We start from the raw sequence: 17,691 nt of genomic DNA, 5'->3' as shown, positions 1-17,691 counted from the left end.
ACGCTCGGGCACAGCCCGGGGTGTCCAGCCAGGCTTTGGTGATCTCCCAGCATGGAGCCACCAGATCCCCCCTGGACATCCTGTTCCAGGGCTTGACTCGCTGCAAATAAACAAATGCCGCTTGTGCCAGCACTTCCTTTCTTTCCCTTTGTGTTTTCTGCCATCTCAGGAGCCTCCACAGATATTGTGGAGCACTCCAGGCCCTTGGGTTGCCCTCATGAGCCTCATCCTTTCCCTCTCTGAGCTCCCCCCAGCACCAAGTGCCTCTGTGGATCAAGGAAGGAGCCGAGGGGCTCTTCCCCTCTCCGTGCCTTCTCAGCCTTTCTGTGGCTGAACCTGATTTGGATTTTTCCTTTGCTTTCCCTTCAGTTTTATCCAAGAAAACTTTGCTGGGAGAAGTTAGTACCCATTAGCATTTTTTCAGTGGAGCCAGAGCTTGGTGCAGGAATATTTTCCCCAGAAACCCAAGGTGTGGCTGATACAATTTGGTGCTGGAGGTGCCCGAGCCCAGCTCCAGGGCCAATACTTGCCCTAAACTTCCCTCCCAGCTGTCATCCAGCCCCTGTCCCCAAATGCCAGCCTTTGGAAGCACCCTACTAACCTGCAATCTCCCATTGATCTCTAATTTGGGCGATCAGCATAGCTGATCATCTCCCTAAATGCTTGCTCAGCACGTGGGACGTGGATTTTCCCTATGGATACGTTCTCTGCTGGATGGAAGGAGGCTGGTCACACTGGATCCCTCTTGCACTGCAAGAAATAATTGGGAAAAAGCCATAAAATCCAACAACTGGTGAAAAGCAGGAGCTGGGGCACACAGGAGGTGGGCAAGGATCCTCGATATCCACATCACACTCTGGTAGAGCCACTCCTCTGCTTGATCAAGTTTATTTTTCTTCCACAGAAACCTGCTTCAAATCCACCTGGAATTCACTCCTTTTCTCAAATATACTCCAAAGGTGGGCTCTTGCTACCTGAAAACCACTCACAGCCTCAAGTGGGAAAAGCATTGCTCGGCACAGGAGGTGGCTACACACAGCACCAAAACTATCCTGGTAATTTTTCCCTGGATTTAATTTTTTCATTAAATACAAAACCTCTCCTCAGGTATAAGCTGGTGTTATTTGTCTCCTAGGAAATCCACTCCCTGCCTCTCTGAGCATGGTGCCAGGGGCCTGGAAAGGCTGGATGTGCCCACCTGAACACACACACACACAAACATTTCACCAGGGAAACCCTGGAAAAATGCAGCATTCGGTGTGGAGGGATGTTGGTGGCAGAGCCGCTATTTTGGGATAACAACGAGTAGGGAAATCCAGACAATTTCTGCTGAAATAATAAAAAAAAACCCCAACAAAAACAAACAAACAAACAAAAAAAGAAAACCGCCAAAAAAAAAAACAAAACAAGAAAGACCAAAACAACAACAAAAAAAAGGATCTTGGAAAAGTGCAAAGAGGCTGGAAGTCTTAGGGGGGAGAGCGAGCGCCTGCGGGCAGCGCTGCCCCCGGAGGTGTCTGTGGCAAGCTGCCCAGCCTGGGCTCAGGAGGTCTTTACAAACACTGGCACCTCGGCCAGGCTGGCAGAGTAATTCCTGAGGGTGGTGCCTCCATCAAACACTCGGGCAGTGTTGGTGTCCAGCCAGAGGTGCCCCTCTCCCGGCAGGTAGATATCCCTCCACGTTTGTCCCTTTTCTGTTACTGGGGCAACCAGGACCTGCAAGGGAAAAGAAGAAGACAGAAAAAAAGAGCTTCAGCAGAGGGAGGATTAGCCAGGGTGGATGTGTGGAGATGAGACGGTCATCAGGGAATCCTGGAATGGTTTGGGTGGGAAGGGACCTTAAAAATCATCCAGTTCCACCCCCTGCTGTGGGCAGGGACACCTTCCACTAGCCCAGGCTGCTCCAAGCCCCATCCAGCCTGGCCCTGGACACTTCCAGGGATCCAGGGGCAGCCCCAGCTCCTCTGGGCACCCTGTGCCAGGGCCTCAGCACCCTCACAGGGAGTTCCTTCCCAATTCCATCTATCCCTGCCTTCTGTCAGTTTAAAAACCATTAACGCAGTGCAGTGAGAGTCCTTTGACAGGATTGGGATCATCCCTGCTTGCAGCAGCCCCAAGATCCTGTCCAGTTTATATTTCAGAAAACCAGAATGAAAAAAACCATCAGAAATGTGTGTTTCTTGCAAAACCTCCTCCCCAGTGACAGCCAATGTAATCCCACCTTCAGGGAGTGTTTTTTCCCCTTGTTTTCTGGGAAAAGCGGTTCCCAGCGTTCTGAGACTATTTATTCCTGCTAAATCATTTCACTTCCAAAGCTGATGGAAGGTTTCAGGGCCCTAAATAAGAGTTTCATGAGGAAAGCCAAGCTTTTCCAAACAGCAAAAACCCCAACCCCACAAAACCCAGCTGCTTTGGCTTGGATTTAAATCTTCCCAGTTCCAAGCCCTGGTTTGTACTTGTAGGCAGAGCTGGATTTACAGGAATCACGCCGAATTCCCACCTCATCTCCAATGAGAAACTCATCCTCTACGGTGAACGCGACTGGATCCGTGGGGCTGAGCCACCAGGCAGGCCGGAAGATGGGGTATCCCAAACTCTGCCACTCCTCACTGTATTTTAGCAGCAGCGGCACAACAAAGTCCTGGTGCCTCTGGATGCACTGGCGGGTCAGATTCACAACCTGCAGGTCAGGGACAAATCCGTGAGGAGCCCAGCATCCAGGAAACAGCAAAGCAGGCAGGGGAATCCCAAAAATAAAGCACTGAAAATGTAAAAGTAAAATATATATCCCCTTGGGAAGAGAAATTATGGAATTGGAATGTCCTGATCGAGTTACGGTGCAAATGGGGTTGATACTGGATATTCATTGATTTGGATATAAATCCATTGGTGACACATTTAAATCCATGGATAACAGACATAAATCAATTGGGTTTAAATGGCTTTAAATCCATTAGTAATTGTTATAAATCTGCTGGGTTAAAATCTATTGATTGTGATATGAATACATTGGATTTGAATAGATTTAAATCTGTTGTTAGTGAATATAAATCCATTGGATTTAAATGGATTTAAATACATTGATAATAGTTATGACTCTATTAGATTCAAATGTATTTAAATCCATTTATGTTGAACATGAATCCATTGGAATTAAATGGATTTAAGTCTATTGATAATGAATATAAACCCATTGGATTTAAATGGATTTAAATCTACTGATAGTGACTATAAACCCATTGGATTTAAATGAATTTAAATCTATTGATAGTGACTATAAACCCATTGGATTTAAATAGATTTATATCTATTGGTAGTGAATATAAACCCATTGGATTTAACTGGATTTAAATCCATTTATATTGAACATGAATCCATTGGATATAAATGTATTTAAATCTCTTGGTAATGAGTATCAACCCATGGATTTATATGGAATTACATCTATTGATAATGGATATTAATTCATCGGATTTAAATGGATTTACATCCATTGATAAAATATATAAACCCATTGGATTTAAATAGATTTAAACCCATTGAAAAGGGATGTGAGTCCATTGGATTTAAGTGAATTTACCTCCCTTGATCATGAATACAAACCCATTGGAATTGAATGCATTTACATCTATTGATAATGGATATTAATTAGTTGTATTTAAATGGATTTACATCCGTTGATGAAGGGCCTTAATCAATTTGATTTAAGTTCCTCCGATAACGCATATGAATCCATTGAATTGAAGCATAGTTAAATCCACTGATAATGGATACAAACCCGTTGGATTTTGATCCATTGGTACTTGAATCTAAACCCCCTGGTAATGGATTTATTCCCACTTCCGTGCAAAGCTGAGGACAGCAGCCGGCAGGTGACCCCCGCCAGGCCTTCCATGGCTTTTGGGGGCATTGGCCATGTCAGGGTCCCGGTGTCCTCCCGTCTGGGGTGTGGGATACGTACCCAGGCGTCACAGCAGAGCCAGGGCGGGGTCCCAAAGGCCATCACGGGCAGGAATGTCACAATCTGCAGCCACCTCACAAACAGCTCTGGGTCCTGCGGGGCGGCTCCGGCCACGCTCCCTCCTGTGGGAACACCACGGGGCTGAGTGAGGGCCTCACGTGGCAGGAGAAGGTTCTTGGGAAACCTCAGAGCCCCTTCTGATGCCTTGGTGACACTGAACTGTGCCGTAAATCAAGTCCCTCCTGATGGGAGAGAATTTCCTGAAAGTCCTTGCAAGGAGTTTCAAAGATAAACCGAGACTTTTCCTGGAGTTTCAATGCTGCCAGGTAGTTGTTTATTAAGTCTTACCAGAGGAACAGAGCCACTAGCGTGACCCAGGTACAGCATAGAGCACAGAAAAGCAGGAGTGAGCTCGAGTTATCCATATTTACACAGCTTTTAAAGATATTTTAACCAATAGTTACTAAAAATGTACATTATTTTCACTTTCCTACCAATTGTTCAGTGACACGGACAGGAACTGTGGAATTCTCTATCCAATCATTCCAAACTACTTTTACTGCAGAACATGGAGTAGTAGAAGAAGAAGGTTTAGAGAAGAACAACAATCCTCCATTTTGATATTTTTTACTCTTATCTATTTACTATAAAGAGAAGCCCAAAACCTCTAAATTTTTCATCCTGTGACAATCTTACATAGTAGTCTATCACCTAATTCACACCAGTGTATTTTCTAGCTCCTGATCATTGGTAATTTTTTCCAAGGTTGGAGGTAAAAACAGTGTTGTTTAGGGGGGTAAGACCCCTTAAAAACAGGCAGAGAAATATTCTCGGCACTCTGGGTTCCTACACCTTGGGTTTTAGCTTTCGTGTTCTTCAAATCCTGTACTGCCTGGTGTGTAACTCTGGAGTTCCTTGGAGCCTGTTCACTTCTGCTCTCTCATGCCAGGCAGACATAACAAAGCCTCTCCAGGCCTGCTCTCCAAGGACACCCAGACTGTCCTAGGCCCAAAAAGTATAAACCAAAGCCTCTAAAGGGGGGGTAAGCTGAGGGGAATTACATCACTGAACTGAAACTTTAATCGGAGAATTAACCCTGCTATGCAAATGAATCAAACCTATAAAAGTGTGAAGAACTCGTGACCTGGGGTCCATCTTGGGGCCCATCTCGGCAGTGGCCTCTGGCCCCCAGGGGTACCTTTGAAGGCCTTTCAAATAAATACCTGCCTTATTCCCTTACTCCTGTCTAGTCTCTGTTTTTTAGGTGGCCTCTCAAGGCATCACTTCCAGTGCCTAAAGCACCCCTGGGAGCCAGGGCATCCCTGGGAGCCATTGCTCCAGAAACCTGGCACAGCTTCCCTGGAAATGGCACCAGTGCCCCAAGGGCTCACCCAGCCATCCACAAATGCCCATTTCCTCCAGAGGCTTTTCCCAACTCTTGCGGCTCCCAGGCTGCTGGAACACAACCCCTGGCAGCAAACTGCCCCACTATCTCTGTGCAGGGGGATCTGTGCTCCCATCCATCCAAGCCAAGGGCTCCAGCCCCTCTTTGGGAAGCAGACTCCCATGCTGGGATTGCTTGAGCCTCATTTTCTAAGGAAAACAGGCTAAAAATAGAGGCCAAATTGAAATACTGCTCTCAACTCCTATTTCAGGGTTGTTGTTTAGCTCAACTCTCCGTGTCTGACACTTCCTGCACAGCCCCTGCCCATTCAGGGCATGTTTTAACCACCAGTAATTCCATCATCTCCAAGAAAAGGGGAAATGGATCCCCTTGGCCCTGATTAGAGGTTGTTTCTTGCCCTCTTACAAAGTTTTCATTTCAGGATTTCTCCAGCCATTTTGCTTCGGAGCAGAAATGCAGGCTTGGAGCAGAGCTGCCGGGGTTTCAGGAACATCCATTCCCCAGCCAGGAGCCTGGGGATGTGGATCCAGGCTGTGCCAGGTGGGATTTAGCCCAAGCCAAGCCCCTCACGGGTGGGCTGTGGTGGAACTCTGGGAAGTGCATCCCCAGAGACCTGGCTGCTGCTGGAGCTGCCTGGCAGTATTTAGAGCATGTCCTTTTGTTTTTAGCTCCTCACTTTTTTCCCTGCTAACATTCATCCCAATCAAGCCAGCACCACAGAAAAGTGGGGAGCAAAACGCTCCAAGCCTTCCCACAGCACACCTAAGGTACAAATGTACCTCCCGTGCCTGGAAAAAGGCTGCAAAATTCACTGCAGAGAGCCAGAAATAGGGGGGAAAATTAGACAATCAATCCTTACCTACTGCATCAGGGATGAAGAAGTTGTAGCCCAGGAGGCTGTAGTGCAGCACAGAGGGGATGAGCCCCTTCAGCCCCGCATGGCTCCAGTCGGAGCGCAGGGGGCTCATCTGGACAAACAGTGGGAGGTGACTGGATCTGGGGAAACAACACAAACCCTTCAAGGTGCTTAGAGCCGGAATTCCATGATGCCCGGCTGGCTTGGGAGTCACTGGGGCCAGATTAGAGTCCTGGAATGGTTTGGGTGGGAAGAAACCTTAAAGCTCATCCGGTGCCACCCCTTGCCCTGGGTAGGGACACCTCCCACTATCCCAAGTTGCTCCAAGCCCCATCCAACCTGGCCCTGGACACTTCCAGGGATGGGCACCCTGTGCCAGGGCCTCCCCGCCCTCAGATCCCACAAGGATCATTGACTCCAACACGCTGCCCTAGCCCACTTCCTCACCGCTTCCCTGGATGCCAAGAGCCATCTCGGAATACCGAGAACGTATTCCAAGCACCAGCTCAACCATCCCCCGGCAGCTCTTGTGCCCATCAGCTCCAGCAAAGCCTCTCCCCAGTACCCACCTGGTCCCGGCGCTGATGATGGTTCCATTGCCCAGCGTCGCCAGCGCTGCTGCCAGCACCTCAGTGTATCCGTCACCCGCCAGCTCGGCGGGAGCAGGGACGTCCTGCTCCAGGAAGGAATTGCCCTCAACTCCCTCAAAGGCCACATAGGTGGCCCCCAGCGCTTGCCGCAGGCGCCGGGCACGAGCCAGGTACCAGCCCAGCGCCGCCTCGCTGGTGACGTTCAGGCGGGCGCAGAGCTGCCCTTTCCAGATGGTCAGCAGTGGGATCTGCAGAGGAGGATGGAAATCCCTGTCGGATGCGTAGAATATCTTGCTGATTCTGGGGTGCAGGGCTGGGGGATGCCGTGCTGCCCCCATCCCACCCTACGCTGCCATGGTGCAGCACATCAAGGTGTAAACCCTCCCACAACCCCCCAAAAACCCCTGAGCTGGTGGTGAAGTGTCTGACAATTAAACTGACCCCAAAAAATTGAATTGAGGGGTTTTCTGAACACTGGCAGCGTTTTTTTTGGAAGTGGAAATTTTAAAGCTGCTTCTGCAGGAGCGAGGAGAGATGCTGCTTCCCCCTGCACTGCTGTGCCCCAGCGCAATGGGATGGGGCTGTGTCCCTTGATGAATGATAAACCTGAGGGGCTTTGTTCAGCTTTAATTTTGGTTTGGGGGCTGAGGGGGTCCCGTACCGAGCTGCCCCCGGGTCGGGGCTGGCGGCCGAGCCAGTATCCCGCGGCCTCGCCGCCGCGCAGGGAGCGCAGGAAGAGCGGGGAGGTGACGCCAGCGTACGGGGACAGCGTGATGGAGAGCTCCAGGGGCTCCACCAGCGCCGGGGCCTGCCGCTTCCTGCGCTCCGAGGGCACGAGGTCCTGCGGGCGGGAAAGGCAGGAATAAGGCGTTTGTGCGGAGGGAACGCGCGCTCCCCGTGTGCCCGGAGGGCGGCAGGACGGCCGTACCGCGGCGGCGAGGACGGCGGTGCCGCGTTCCCCCAGGGCCACGACGCCCTCCTGAAGGCGATGCCGCTTCAGCCTCCTCACCAGCGATCGCAGGCCTCGCTTGATTTTGGCGGCGGAACCCTCCGGGCCGTGGTACCGCCAGATCGGACACCTGCAGGGGGGGAAAATTCCTCGTGAGGTGCTTGGGACAGCGAGCCGGACATGCGGAAGGGCTGCCACCATCGGGGAAGGAGCACTCACGGCAGGAGCGCGGTGTCCGGCAGTGTCCGAGCCGCTCCCGCCGGAGCGCTGGCCGCGTGCCGGCGGGCGGCCGCCATGTCGGCGCTGACGCAGAGCTGGTAGTGCAGGGGCTCCGCGCGGCCCGCCGGCGTCTCCAGGCAGAACTGCCTGTGGCTCTCCACAGACAGGAGCAGGGGCACGTCGGGAGCCACGGTCACCGTCACTCCTTTGGGGGAAAAGCGGGGAAACGGTGTCTCGGCGAGCGCGCGGCTGCTCCCGGTCCTGGGAGCCGCAGGGATGAGCGGGGCAGGGCCTGACTGGTGCCAAGGCCTCCCGGGCTGATCCCACCACACATCCAGCCGTGCCAACAATCCCCGCCCTGCTCCTGCAGTTCCCTTGTCGACTCCAAATTGCCTTTCAAGGGCTGGATTTCTGCCTTTCGTGGCCTTTTTGCTCGGCATTCAGTGGCCTCAGCAGTGCAGGGCAGCTGCAGCTCATTGGATGAATTTGGGGTAATACCTGAAGTTTGGTGCTCTGCAGAATAATCCAAATACCCCCCCAGAAATGACACCAACAGTGGAACTCCTGCCTGAATCCAGCATCCCACACTGGCAGCAGGGAGCCATGAAGCCGCTCGAGTGGAGCTGGGGATGCAGCAATGTGCACAGCTCTGGGCTTAGAAACAAACCAGGCGCACCGAGAGCATGGCACATCCCCGGGGTGACTTGGGCACTCAGCTTCATCACCATGGCCTCTCCCACAGGGATGAGGCAGCATGGGATCCACCCCGTGGGCCCTGCTGCCACTATGTTTGTAGGATATTTCGTTTGTAGGAGACATCGACGCTGCTCTTAAACAGCTGCTTTAGGGGGGAGGAGGAGGGCAGAGAAGCCTCAGGGATTGAAGCTGTTGGACACTGGACAGGGAAGGAGGTGGTTACCTGTGGATCCCAGGAAGTACCTCTCCAGGACAGGCCCGAAGCCCTCGGGGTTTGTGCCAAGGTTGCCGCTGACCAAGGGCTGCGCGGGGCTCTCGGCGTCGTTGAGGGGCCAGCGCTGGGCACGGATGCTCGGCCCTCCATACCAGGAGACATTGGCCATGGAGAAACAATCCTGCAGGCAGGAAAGCATTGTCAAAGAGAGGGGAATACTCACGGGGAGCAGGAAAGCCAGGCTTGGAACAAACTGTGCTAGTGGAAGGTGTCCCTTTTGCAGCGTAAAATTATGGTTTCATTTAAAAACAAAGGAAAAGCAAGACCTGCTCCCCAAAGCCTGCCAGGTTTGGCTGGAGGAGCTTGAATAAAGGCAAACTGCCACGCCAGTCCCACTTCTGCTCCCCACCACGGTTATCAAACACCTCTGAGTTGCAGGTGGAAAGATGCTGCAAAGGTTTGAGCGAAGAGACTCTGCAGGTGTGAGTGGCTGTGGGACAGGAGTGACAACAGAGGGGGAAATTCGAGGAAACAGCTTTCAAATGTGCTGAGGGCACTTGCAGAAACCCGGCTGGGAAACGTGTATTTGGGTTGGTTTGGGTTTTTTTGGTTTGGTCAGGTTTTTCATTTGGTTGCTATTTTTCGTTAGGTGTTTTTTTCCTCTGGTAGCTCCTTCCTCTGTTTTACTTTAAAAACACATTAACCTCTCCAGCTGCCTTCCCCAGACATTCTGGGGTGAATCTTCAAGTGCAGCTGTCCCCACCTAAGCTCCCACAGAGAGCTTTTAGCCCCATCTTGAGCCTTCAACTCCATGGCACCACAGGGTGACACATCCTCTCTCCCAAGGCATCCCTCCCTCTCATCCTCCCTCTTCCCCCGAGGGCTGATAACAAGAGTTTCCCTCAAAAGACTCCGTTTGGAGATTTGGTGCGCTTCCCCTAGGCCTGACAGGGCCCCGGGATGGGGGACATCCCCAGCCTTGACCCGCCTCCTGCCAGAAACCATCAGTTTTCACTTCAAAGCCTCTCAAACTTTCCCCTTTCTGCCAAATCGAGGGATCAGCAGGACTTAGCGTCCTCGTGACTTCCCAGGCGGGATGGGCTTCCCCGAAAGCCCGGAGATCCGGGGCCGTGAAGGGGGGCTGGGGAGGGCAGGGGGGACCCGGAGACCCCCCACTCAACCCACCCCATGTTTATTCCCAATCCCAAGGCTTCAGAGCCTCCTGCAGTCCTGAGCTCGGGGGCACAGAGAGGTTAAGTCTCTCCGAGGGGTGGGGAGAGGAGATGTAAATTATTAAAGTGGAAACCCTGGAGGCTCGGAATAGCTGTACCAGGTGTCAGCTGAACTCGTTACACCAGCTGGGAAAGAGGGAAAAACAGTCTGTTCTTAACTCAGATTGCGCTGGATCATATTTTCCAATGGTTTGGGTTTTTTGAAAAAGCGGGAAAAAGCCTGTTCTGCCTCACCCTCTCAAACGCCTCACCCCAATGTCAGTGGAGGAGACCCAGGGTTTGTGCTCAGGCAACAACTTCCACCCACCCAAAACGGTGCCAACAGGTGATTTACGGCTAAAGGGGAACAGTCCTCCATCCCACAGGATCCCGTCCCGCTTCCCTCCCTGTTCTGGGAGCTCCCCACCACTGGACACCCTGCTCTGACAGCGTTTCTCCTTCCCCTCCTAAGGCTCCTTCCCAGAGTCTGCTTTTATTTAACTGAGAGAGCAAGCAGGGAACGATACCAAAAATAAAGCCCCCGTAAGTGCTTGCAGCAGCAGACACGGATTATTCCCGTCCCACGGGAGCTGCCCATTGTGTCTGTGCTGGAAGAGACCTTCCCGAGGCTCTCGCCAGCATTGTCATCTCCAGTGGTTATTTACTCTGTCTCCATATAAACACAGCTCTCCCACCCCGGGGTCACCAACGTGGCACCGCCACGGGATTTTGGGGCTCAGCTTCAGGGCACGATGCTTCCAAAACACTTCTCCCACCCGGCACCTTCCAGGAGCCGCGACCACAGTGCGACCCCAGAACCGAGCTGGGGGATTACGGTCAGGCCGGCCCCTCCCTTGTTGGATCCCCAAGGGTTTGGAGCTGGGCAGGGGTGTCCCCGTTACCTTCAGGGTCAAGTCGGGGCGCAGCGGGGTCCAGCGGACGCCGTAGCACTCGGTGCCGGGGGCTGCCGGCGGCTCCAGGGAGAGCCGGAGCTCGGCGTCCTCCTCCCAGGAATAGCAGAACTGGCCGCCGTCGTGCCAGCAGCGGTCCCGGGGCGGCGGGGGCTCGGTGGCCGGCACGCTGCCCACGGCGATGGCCAGCACGGGCCGGCCGGCCGGCAGCGCCCGCAGCAGCAGCGCCCCGCGGCCGCGCTCCCACAGCATCCCTGCATCCCGGCCCCGCAGCACCCACTCCTCCGGGGACTGCTCCACTGCCTGCCACGAGATGATGCCGATGGTCATGGCGAAGAAGACGGCCACGCCGAGGCAGCCCACGGCGCCTTTCCAGGGCTCCGTCATCTCCCTGAAGCCCAAGGTCCAGGTGGACTCCGGGATTTGGCCGGTGTGGCGGGAGAGGGGCATGGTGCGATCGCAGGGATGCTGCGGCTCCGCTTCTCTGCCTTCCTGCAGCAGCACAGGAAAGAAAACCCTCTGGGACAGCTCCACACGATCTTCTGGGATAGCTCCAAAAGCATGCACAAAAACCAGTTAAATTAAAAAATGGTTTAAAAGAAGGAAAGCTGCAACTCCGTTCTCTCTGCCCTGATCCCGAGGTAAGAGGAGTCCCTTCCGCAGCTTCCTCCACGGCAAATTCCTCCACTGCTGGGCTCGGTGACAGTGGCTCAGCCCCCAAACCCGGGGGCTCAGCCCCTTGGCACAGCCGGCAGCACCCAGTGACACCGAGGAGGAGGAGGAGGAGGACACACGTGGCCGGGAGCCCGGCAGGGAGACGGGGCCACGGGCAATGGGAACCGGGGCCACGCTCCAGCCCCCGCTGCTCCGTGGGGTTTGGCATCATTTCCCCGCTCGGTTTGGAAGCGGCAGCAAACAGCCAGGGGTGCAGGAAAACATCCCAGAGTGGGTAGAGAAAGGAGGGGATGCAATGTCCTCTTTCCATCTCCTCTCTCTCTTCCCTGGAAAAGCGTTTGGGTAATGCACAGAGCAAAACCGCCCTTGCGCAGGGTCTGGGCGCTGGGCGAGCCCAAGGGAGCCTGCTGCTCCGCCGGGTCACCCGTGGTGACAGCTTCATGGGGTGGCACTGGCTTGTCCCTGTATCCCAGGCCCCATCCCGCTGCCCGATGGCAGGATGGGAACGGTGCCGCCTCCCCTGGCACAGCCCAGCCACCCCTACAGCCCCCGTCACCCCCTTACCTAAAAGCAGGTTCGGGGATGCTGTCGCAGTCCCCGAAGAGTCCCCGATGTTTTTCCCACCAGCGGCAGGTTTTCCTCCTCTTTCCCAGGGCAGTTTTCCCTCCCGGCCGCGTCCGAGACCCGGGAGCCGAAGGAACTTGATCCAGACTAACCCAGGAGCGTTACTTAAGCCAAGCTCCCTCCCTCCCTCTCTCCCTCCCGCCTGCTCCCCTGCAGCCCGCACGTAGCCGCAGGTGGCTGCATCCCCAGCAGGGGCAGGGCATTAAAAACATTCCTTTTTAAAGGCTCTTATCTATAGGGGAATGATTTTAAAGGGATTTTTTGCCAGTTTGCTGAGGCGGCTCTGGTTCAGTCTTTACTACACCCGTGTGAATCCACACACGTGGAGCCCTGGAAGTGCTGAGCCTCCTCATTCTCCTGCTTTGGCTTTTGCTGTTGTTACTATTCAATTTTGGGGGATTTTATCCCCGCTCCTACTGCCCAGGAGCCACTGGACCCCCCCTTAGATCAACTCCAGGGCTGCCAAAATGGGTGCTGCAGCTGAGGGTGCACCCAAACCCACAGGGAAGCCCCTTCCCAGGATACCTGCAATCACCGCCGGTGCAAGAACTCCGGAAATCTGAGATTTCCATTGACTTCTCCATGCTCCAGTCCCCACTCACGCTCATCTCACCCTGTCTGCAGGTGATCAGGGAAGACCAAGCGATATTACAACCTGTTGGCTGCCAAGAGATAAAAAACTTGGGATTTAAAAGCATTTCCCCATCCTGCATCCCGGCAAGACCCCGGCAATCCCAAGGCCACAGCCCTGCTTGCCCCAGATGCTGCTCATCAGGAGAGTCCCAAATCCACCAGGAAAATTCCCATCTGTGGCCCAAATAAGCCCCTGGAGGGGCTTTTGCCCTCCAGGATTAATTTTTCATTGCAGCGGGGGCAATATCCAGTGTTGGATGGAGGGAAAAATGGTGGATCCCATCAGGGCAAGAGGGGACTCCAGAGCAGGAGAGGAGGTGGGTCCAGGATAAGGAGAAAGGATGAAAAAAGCTTGGATATGAGCTAGGAGACCGTGATGTCCATCCCAAAGAGGCTGGGGAACGTGATTAGGAGAGCTGTGGGTGGTGGACTCAGGGGACCCCAAAACTGGGTAAAATAAAGGGAAAAATTAAAAACCAAAGAAGGAAGAAGGTGTGTTCCTTCCACCAGGGATGCTACGGGCTCTTGAGGGGCTCAACACTCCCCGTGACCTGGAAAAGGGGAACAAGTAGCAGTGCATAAACCCTGTGGGGATTCAGAGCTGTTCCCCCACAGCATTAGCCAGAGCCGATGGAATTACTGGGGTGGGATTTACCACCTTTGGCGAGGCTTCGTAGATCCACGCGCCCCGGGGAGGGCTCGGCTCGGCTGCAAAGCCTGCAGAAACAGGGCAGAGGAGAGACAAAGAGGGATCTTTGGGATGATTTGGGATCCTGGTACACCAGGAAGGTTTAATCCTCTGTCCAGGGGAGAAAAAGGGACGTAGCAGCACCCAAAAGCCACAAAAGCTGCACAAGGATCGGCAATTCCCTGTTTCCCACCCCAAAGCGGGCTGGGAGGGGGGCAGCCGATGGGGTTGTTTGGCTGCAGCAGCTGAAGGCAAAGCTCTCTCACACGGCACAAGATTAAATCTCACCCGTGGAATGGCAGGGGGCCCCCAAGGTGGGATTAGGGAAACCCCGGGATGGCGCGGGTGCGGTGGGATAAGCAGGGACAGGGGGCCGTACCCAGGTGGGGTAGCAGGAAGTGGGGATGGTTTTAAAAACCTTTTCTTTAAAAGCAGCGCAAATCCCAGGGGAAAGCCCTGCTGGAGCTTTCAACAACTCGATATTCCAGCAAGTTTGGCCCCCCCAGCTCTGCACGTGGCCTGGGGGTTTGGGCCGAGCCCTGTCCCACCCTCCCAGAACTCCTGGTTTTTGGGAGGAGGAATGGTTCCATGAGCTTTCCTGCCCATCACAAATCTCAGCGGGAACTGGCTCCCACGAGCAGAATGAAACCTCCCTTCATCTTCCTCCCACTGCCAACAAAAACCACTTAGCCTTAACAGGTCATGGGGAAAAAAACCATTTTGGGGTGGCTCCCTGGATTCCAGGAGGCTGTCCTGCCCCTCTGCTTCCAGAGGGGTTTTTTAAAACATTTGAAAGTCTCTTCCTATGCAAAACAGAGCATCTTTTCCCTCTTCCTTGTTTTTCAGGGTTGAAAAGACCTTGAGGTTGCTTTTCTTATATCCAGCAGGGCTTTCCAAGCTCCAAGGTCGCTGAGGGGCTTGGAGCAACCTGCTCTGGTGGGAGGTGTCCGTGCCCATGGCAGGGAGCTGGAACTGGATGGGCTTTAAGGTCCCTTCCAACCCAAACCATTCCAGGATTCTGGGATTTGCCAGCACTCCAGGTTCGCCGGGCCGTGTGGGATGTGGCACCTACGGGTGGACAGCGCCCAGGGAAGGGATGGAGTGGGAGGCTCGGGAATCTAAGCCTTTTGGTGAAACACCCAGAAAACAGGGACTGAGAGTTATTCCCACTGGGATTTAGGGTCAGTGTCCCCAGGAGAGGCTTCCATCCCTGCATGCCCTGTGGATCACACTCCTTTCCAGAGCCCTGTCGCCACCTTTCAGGCTGCCTGGAAAAAGGGAGAGCGCGGAGAGCCACAGGGATTTTCCACTTCTGTGGGGTTGCACTTGGGAAGGCCCAGCCCTTTCCATCAATATTTTCCTACAGCCTTTAAGCACCAGCAGTTACAGCCGCAGCTTCCCAGCCAGGCCCTCCTGGGGTTTCTGGTTTGGGGTTTCTTAAATATTATTATTTTAAAAAATATATACAGGAAAGCTGTGTGGGTTGGCCAAGAGCAAAGGAAAACTGGTGGGAGCAGCAAAGTGCCTCCAGGACTTGGCATCCCTCCTCCCTTTTCCCCAGTGGGGAGCAGCCTCATCCCAAAAGTTTCCCTGCGGGGATGGATCCTGTGGTACCTCACAAGCCCCCACCAAACATCCATGATATCTACAAGCTGGGAGACACAGTGAGGAACCAGAGTGGATTCCCCGAAGATGCCAGCATGGATGGACATGGATATCCCATCTAACTGCCCTCCCAGAGTTTATCCAAAGGGAAAAGATACCTTCAGAATCCATCCCGGGAATAAACCAGCCAATGCGCCGTGGTGGGTGTTCTCCTTGCGTTTTCCTTCCCCTTGCAGTTCCCAGCCTTGCCTTTCAGGGCCAGCAAAAGCCTTTGGCTGTGCTGGAGTTCTCCGTGCCTTAGGGAGCTTTGGGCTCCTTACTGGAGCTGAGCTGTTGCTCAGTTTAAAAGAAGTAAAAAAAAAAAAAAGGCAAAAAGGGCGATGTGGTTCCTACATCCCCAGATCTCACCCCAGATTTCCTCCTGGAAAGCAATCCCAGATTTCCATGAACTCTCCAGCTATTTGTAAAGCAAAAAAACCGAGCAGCAGGGCTTGCAGTGACAACGTGGCCTTACGAACAGGAACGGCCCTTGGAAGCCCCCATTGTCCCTTCCCATCCCAGCTGTGTCCCACAAACCAGGAGCACCTGGATTTGGGGGCTCTTTGTGTCCATCCACAGCCCGTCCGGGATTTTGGGAGGGTCTCACATCGAGCAGCGGGTTTTGGGGAGACAGGGGGCCGGGGAACAGCCTGGAGCACCCAAAATAATCCATGGATGGATAATTTTCCAGCTGGAAAGTCACCAGCTCCAGCCACCAGTTTTGGTTGGTGCCGACAGGATGGAAACAGCCCCCATGTACCCCTTGCCCCCCTCTTCCCTTCAGGCAAAGCCTGATATTTTGGGGACACCAAACCCACGTTCCAAACGCACAATATTCCCTAAAATTGCTAATCTGGAGAGAGGGGAGCCCGCCCTGCCGAGGAAAACCCCGTAATGGGGCACCAGCCCCCCGCACCCCCACAGCCAGCCCAGGTACCTTAACTCAGACACCCTCAGTGTTCCTTCTCCGAGCTCAGATCCCTCAGAGGGGGGGTGAGGGTGCTGATTTGGGAACTCTGGTTTGGGATCTCCCTGCTTGGAAAAGGCTGTTGGCAATTCCACCGTCCCCACCGCTCCCAGGAACACGGCTGCGGCGAGGCCAGGGCCACGTGCTGCTCCTCCAGGAGAAGCCTTCGAAAAGGCCCAAAGCTCTGGTTTTAAAATTAAAACAAGGTGCAGCCGATGACAAAAGCTGCAAAGAGAGAGCAGCTGCACCCCACAGCCTCAGCCCGGGATTTTGGTTTTCCAGCAAACCCCTTGGCAGAGGGGACAAAGGGGGGTAACGGGGGGGCCTGGCACGCCAGGGAGCTGCTGGGGGTGAGCACAGCGAGGGAGCTCTTGGAAAGGACCTTTCTGCTTCACCCGCCTCTCCCAAGCTTCCCAGAAATCTGGTGAGCAGATTTGCAGCCCGCCTGCTGCCAAATTCAATCCCAGCCCTGGAGATGCCGTTTGGATGATGAGACCAAAATCGTTCAGCTTCTCCCCGTGGAGCTGAGCCACGGCAGGCTGGAAAAGTGCAGGACAACCGTGAGGACAGCAACGTGTCCCCAGAGAGGTGGCACTTCCCAGCGGCACACAGGGGATGGGCAGGGATAGCCCGGCTCCGTCCATCGCTGTTCCCTGCGGGAGCTGTTGGCAGCCCCGAGGCCTGGCGCTCCCCGAGGGCGCTTGTGGCTCTCTTGGGAGGGCTCCAAGGCAAACCAAACCCCGGCCCTCATTCCTGGCTTGCCTTCCCAAAGCCCCCTGAAGTGCGGCTGTAGTGGCACTGCCCTGCTCGGCAGGGAGGGGGCTGCAGGTCCCACAGCCCCACGGAACCACCTGTGCCTCCAAGGGGCTCCAAGGGAGCTCCGGGCACCTCCTTTCCAGGGACCTGGCCTGGACTCACCTGCCCGGGGCTCCGACACTCCGGTAAGGCACAGACCTTCCTCTTCCTCCTCATCTTCTTCCTCTTCTTTTCCTTCTGGTTTTTGTCCTTCCTCCTCCCTCCCTTGCCCAACCCCTGCAGACCCCTCACCACAGGAATTTAGGATTCATGCGCCCCAGAATTCCCCCCCCCACAACCTCTCCCCACCCCAATGGATGCTGCATCCTCGAGACCTTCCTTTATAAGGGAGAGGAAACTGCCCCTGGAGAGTCATTGGAGGCTTCCAGGAATTAGCAATTACCAGCCCTGAAGAGCTGCCCCTGCCTCTCCTAACGAGGTTTGGTGCTAATTATAGCGGGCAGGGCCAGGAGCCCTGGTGAGGGGCTGCGGGGGCGACCACACGGAGCCTTCTGGATTCCTTGGCACATAAAAAAGGGCCGGGGTTACTCCAGGACAGCGATCCCGGCTGTGCCGAGTGCTCCTCCACTGCCAGGAGCTCTGGGGATGCTGTTCCAGCGCTGGCCCGGCTTCCTGCTCACGGGCTGGTCCCG

At 54.4% G+C, this 17,691-nt stretch overlaps 1 protein-coding gene across 1 annotated transcript; it reads right to left on the bottom strand.

Annotated features, from left to right (window-relative positions):
- Window positions 1-1,542: 1,542 nt before the first annotated feature.
- Window positions 1,543-11,462, bottom strand: LOC138111046 (SITS-binding protein-like). Its single transcript, XM_069016225.1, has 10 exons — window positions 11,004-11,462; window positions 8,900-9,071; window positions 7,981-8,185; window positions 7,741-7,891; window positions 7,474-7,653; window positions 6,792-7,060; window positions 6,226-6,362; window positions 3,962-4,083; window positions 2,501-2,680; window positions 1,543-1,716 (listed from the first exon to the last, which is right to left on the bottom strand). The coding sequence occupies exons 1-10, from the start codon at window positions 11,460-11,462 to the stop codon at window positions 1,543-1,545; spliced, it is 2,049 nt and encodes a 682-aa protein (XP_068872326.1).
- Between the last annotated feature and the right edge of the window lie 6,229 nt (window positions 11,463-17,691).

This window comes from Aphelocoma coerulescens, chromosome 5 (genome assembly GCF_041296385.1).
Source record: "Aphelocoma coerulescens isolate FSJ_1873_10779 chromosome 5, UR_Acoe_1.0, whole genome shotgun sequence".
Classification (NCBI taxonomy): domain Eukaryota; kingdom Metazoa; phylum Chordata; class Aves; order Passeriformes; family Corvidae; genus Aphelocoma; species Aphelocoma coerulescens.
This window is presented reverse-complemented; position numbering and strand designations above follow the sequence as displayed.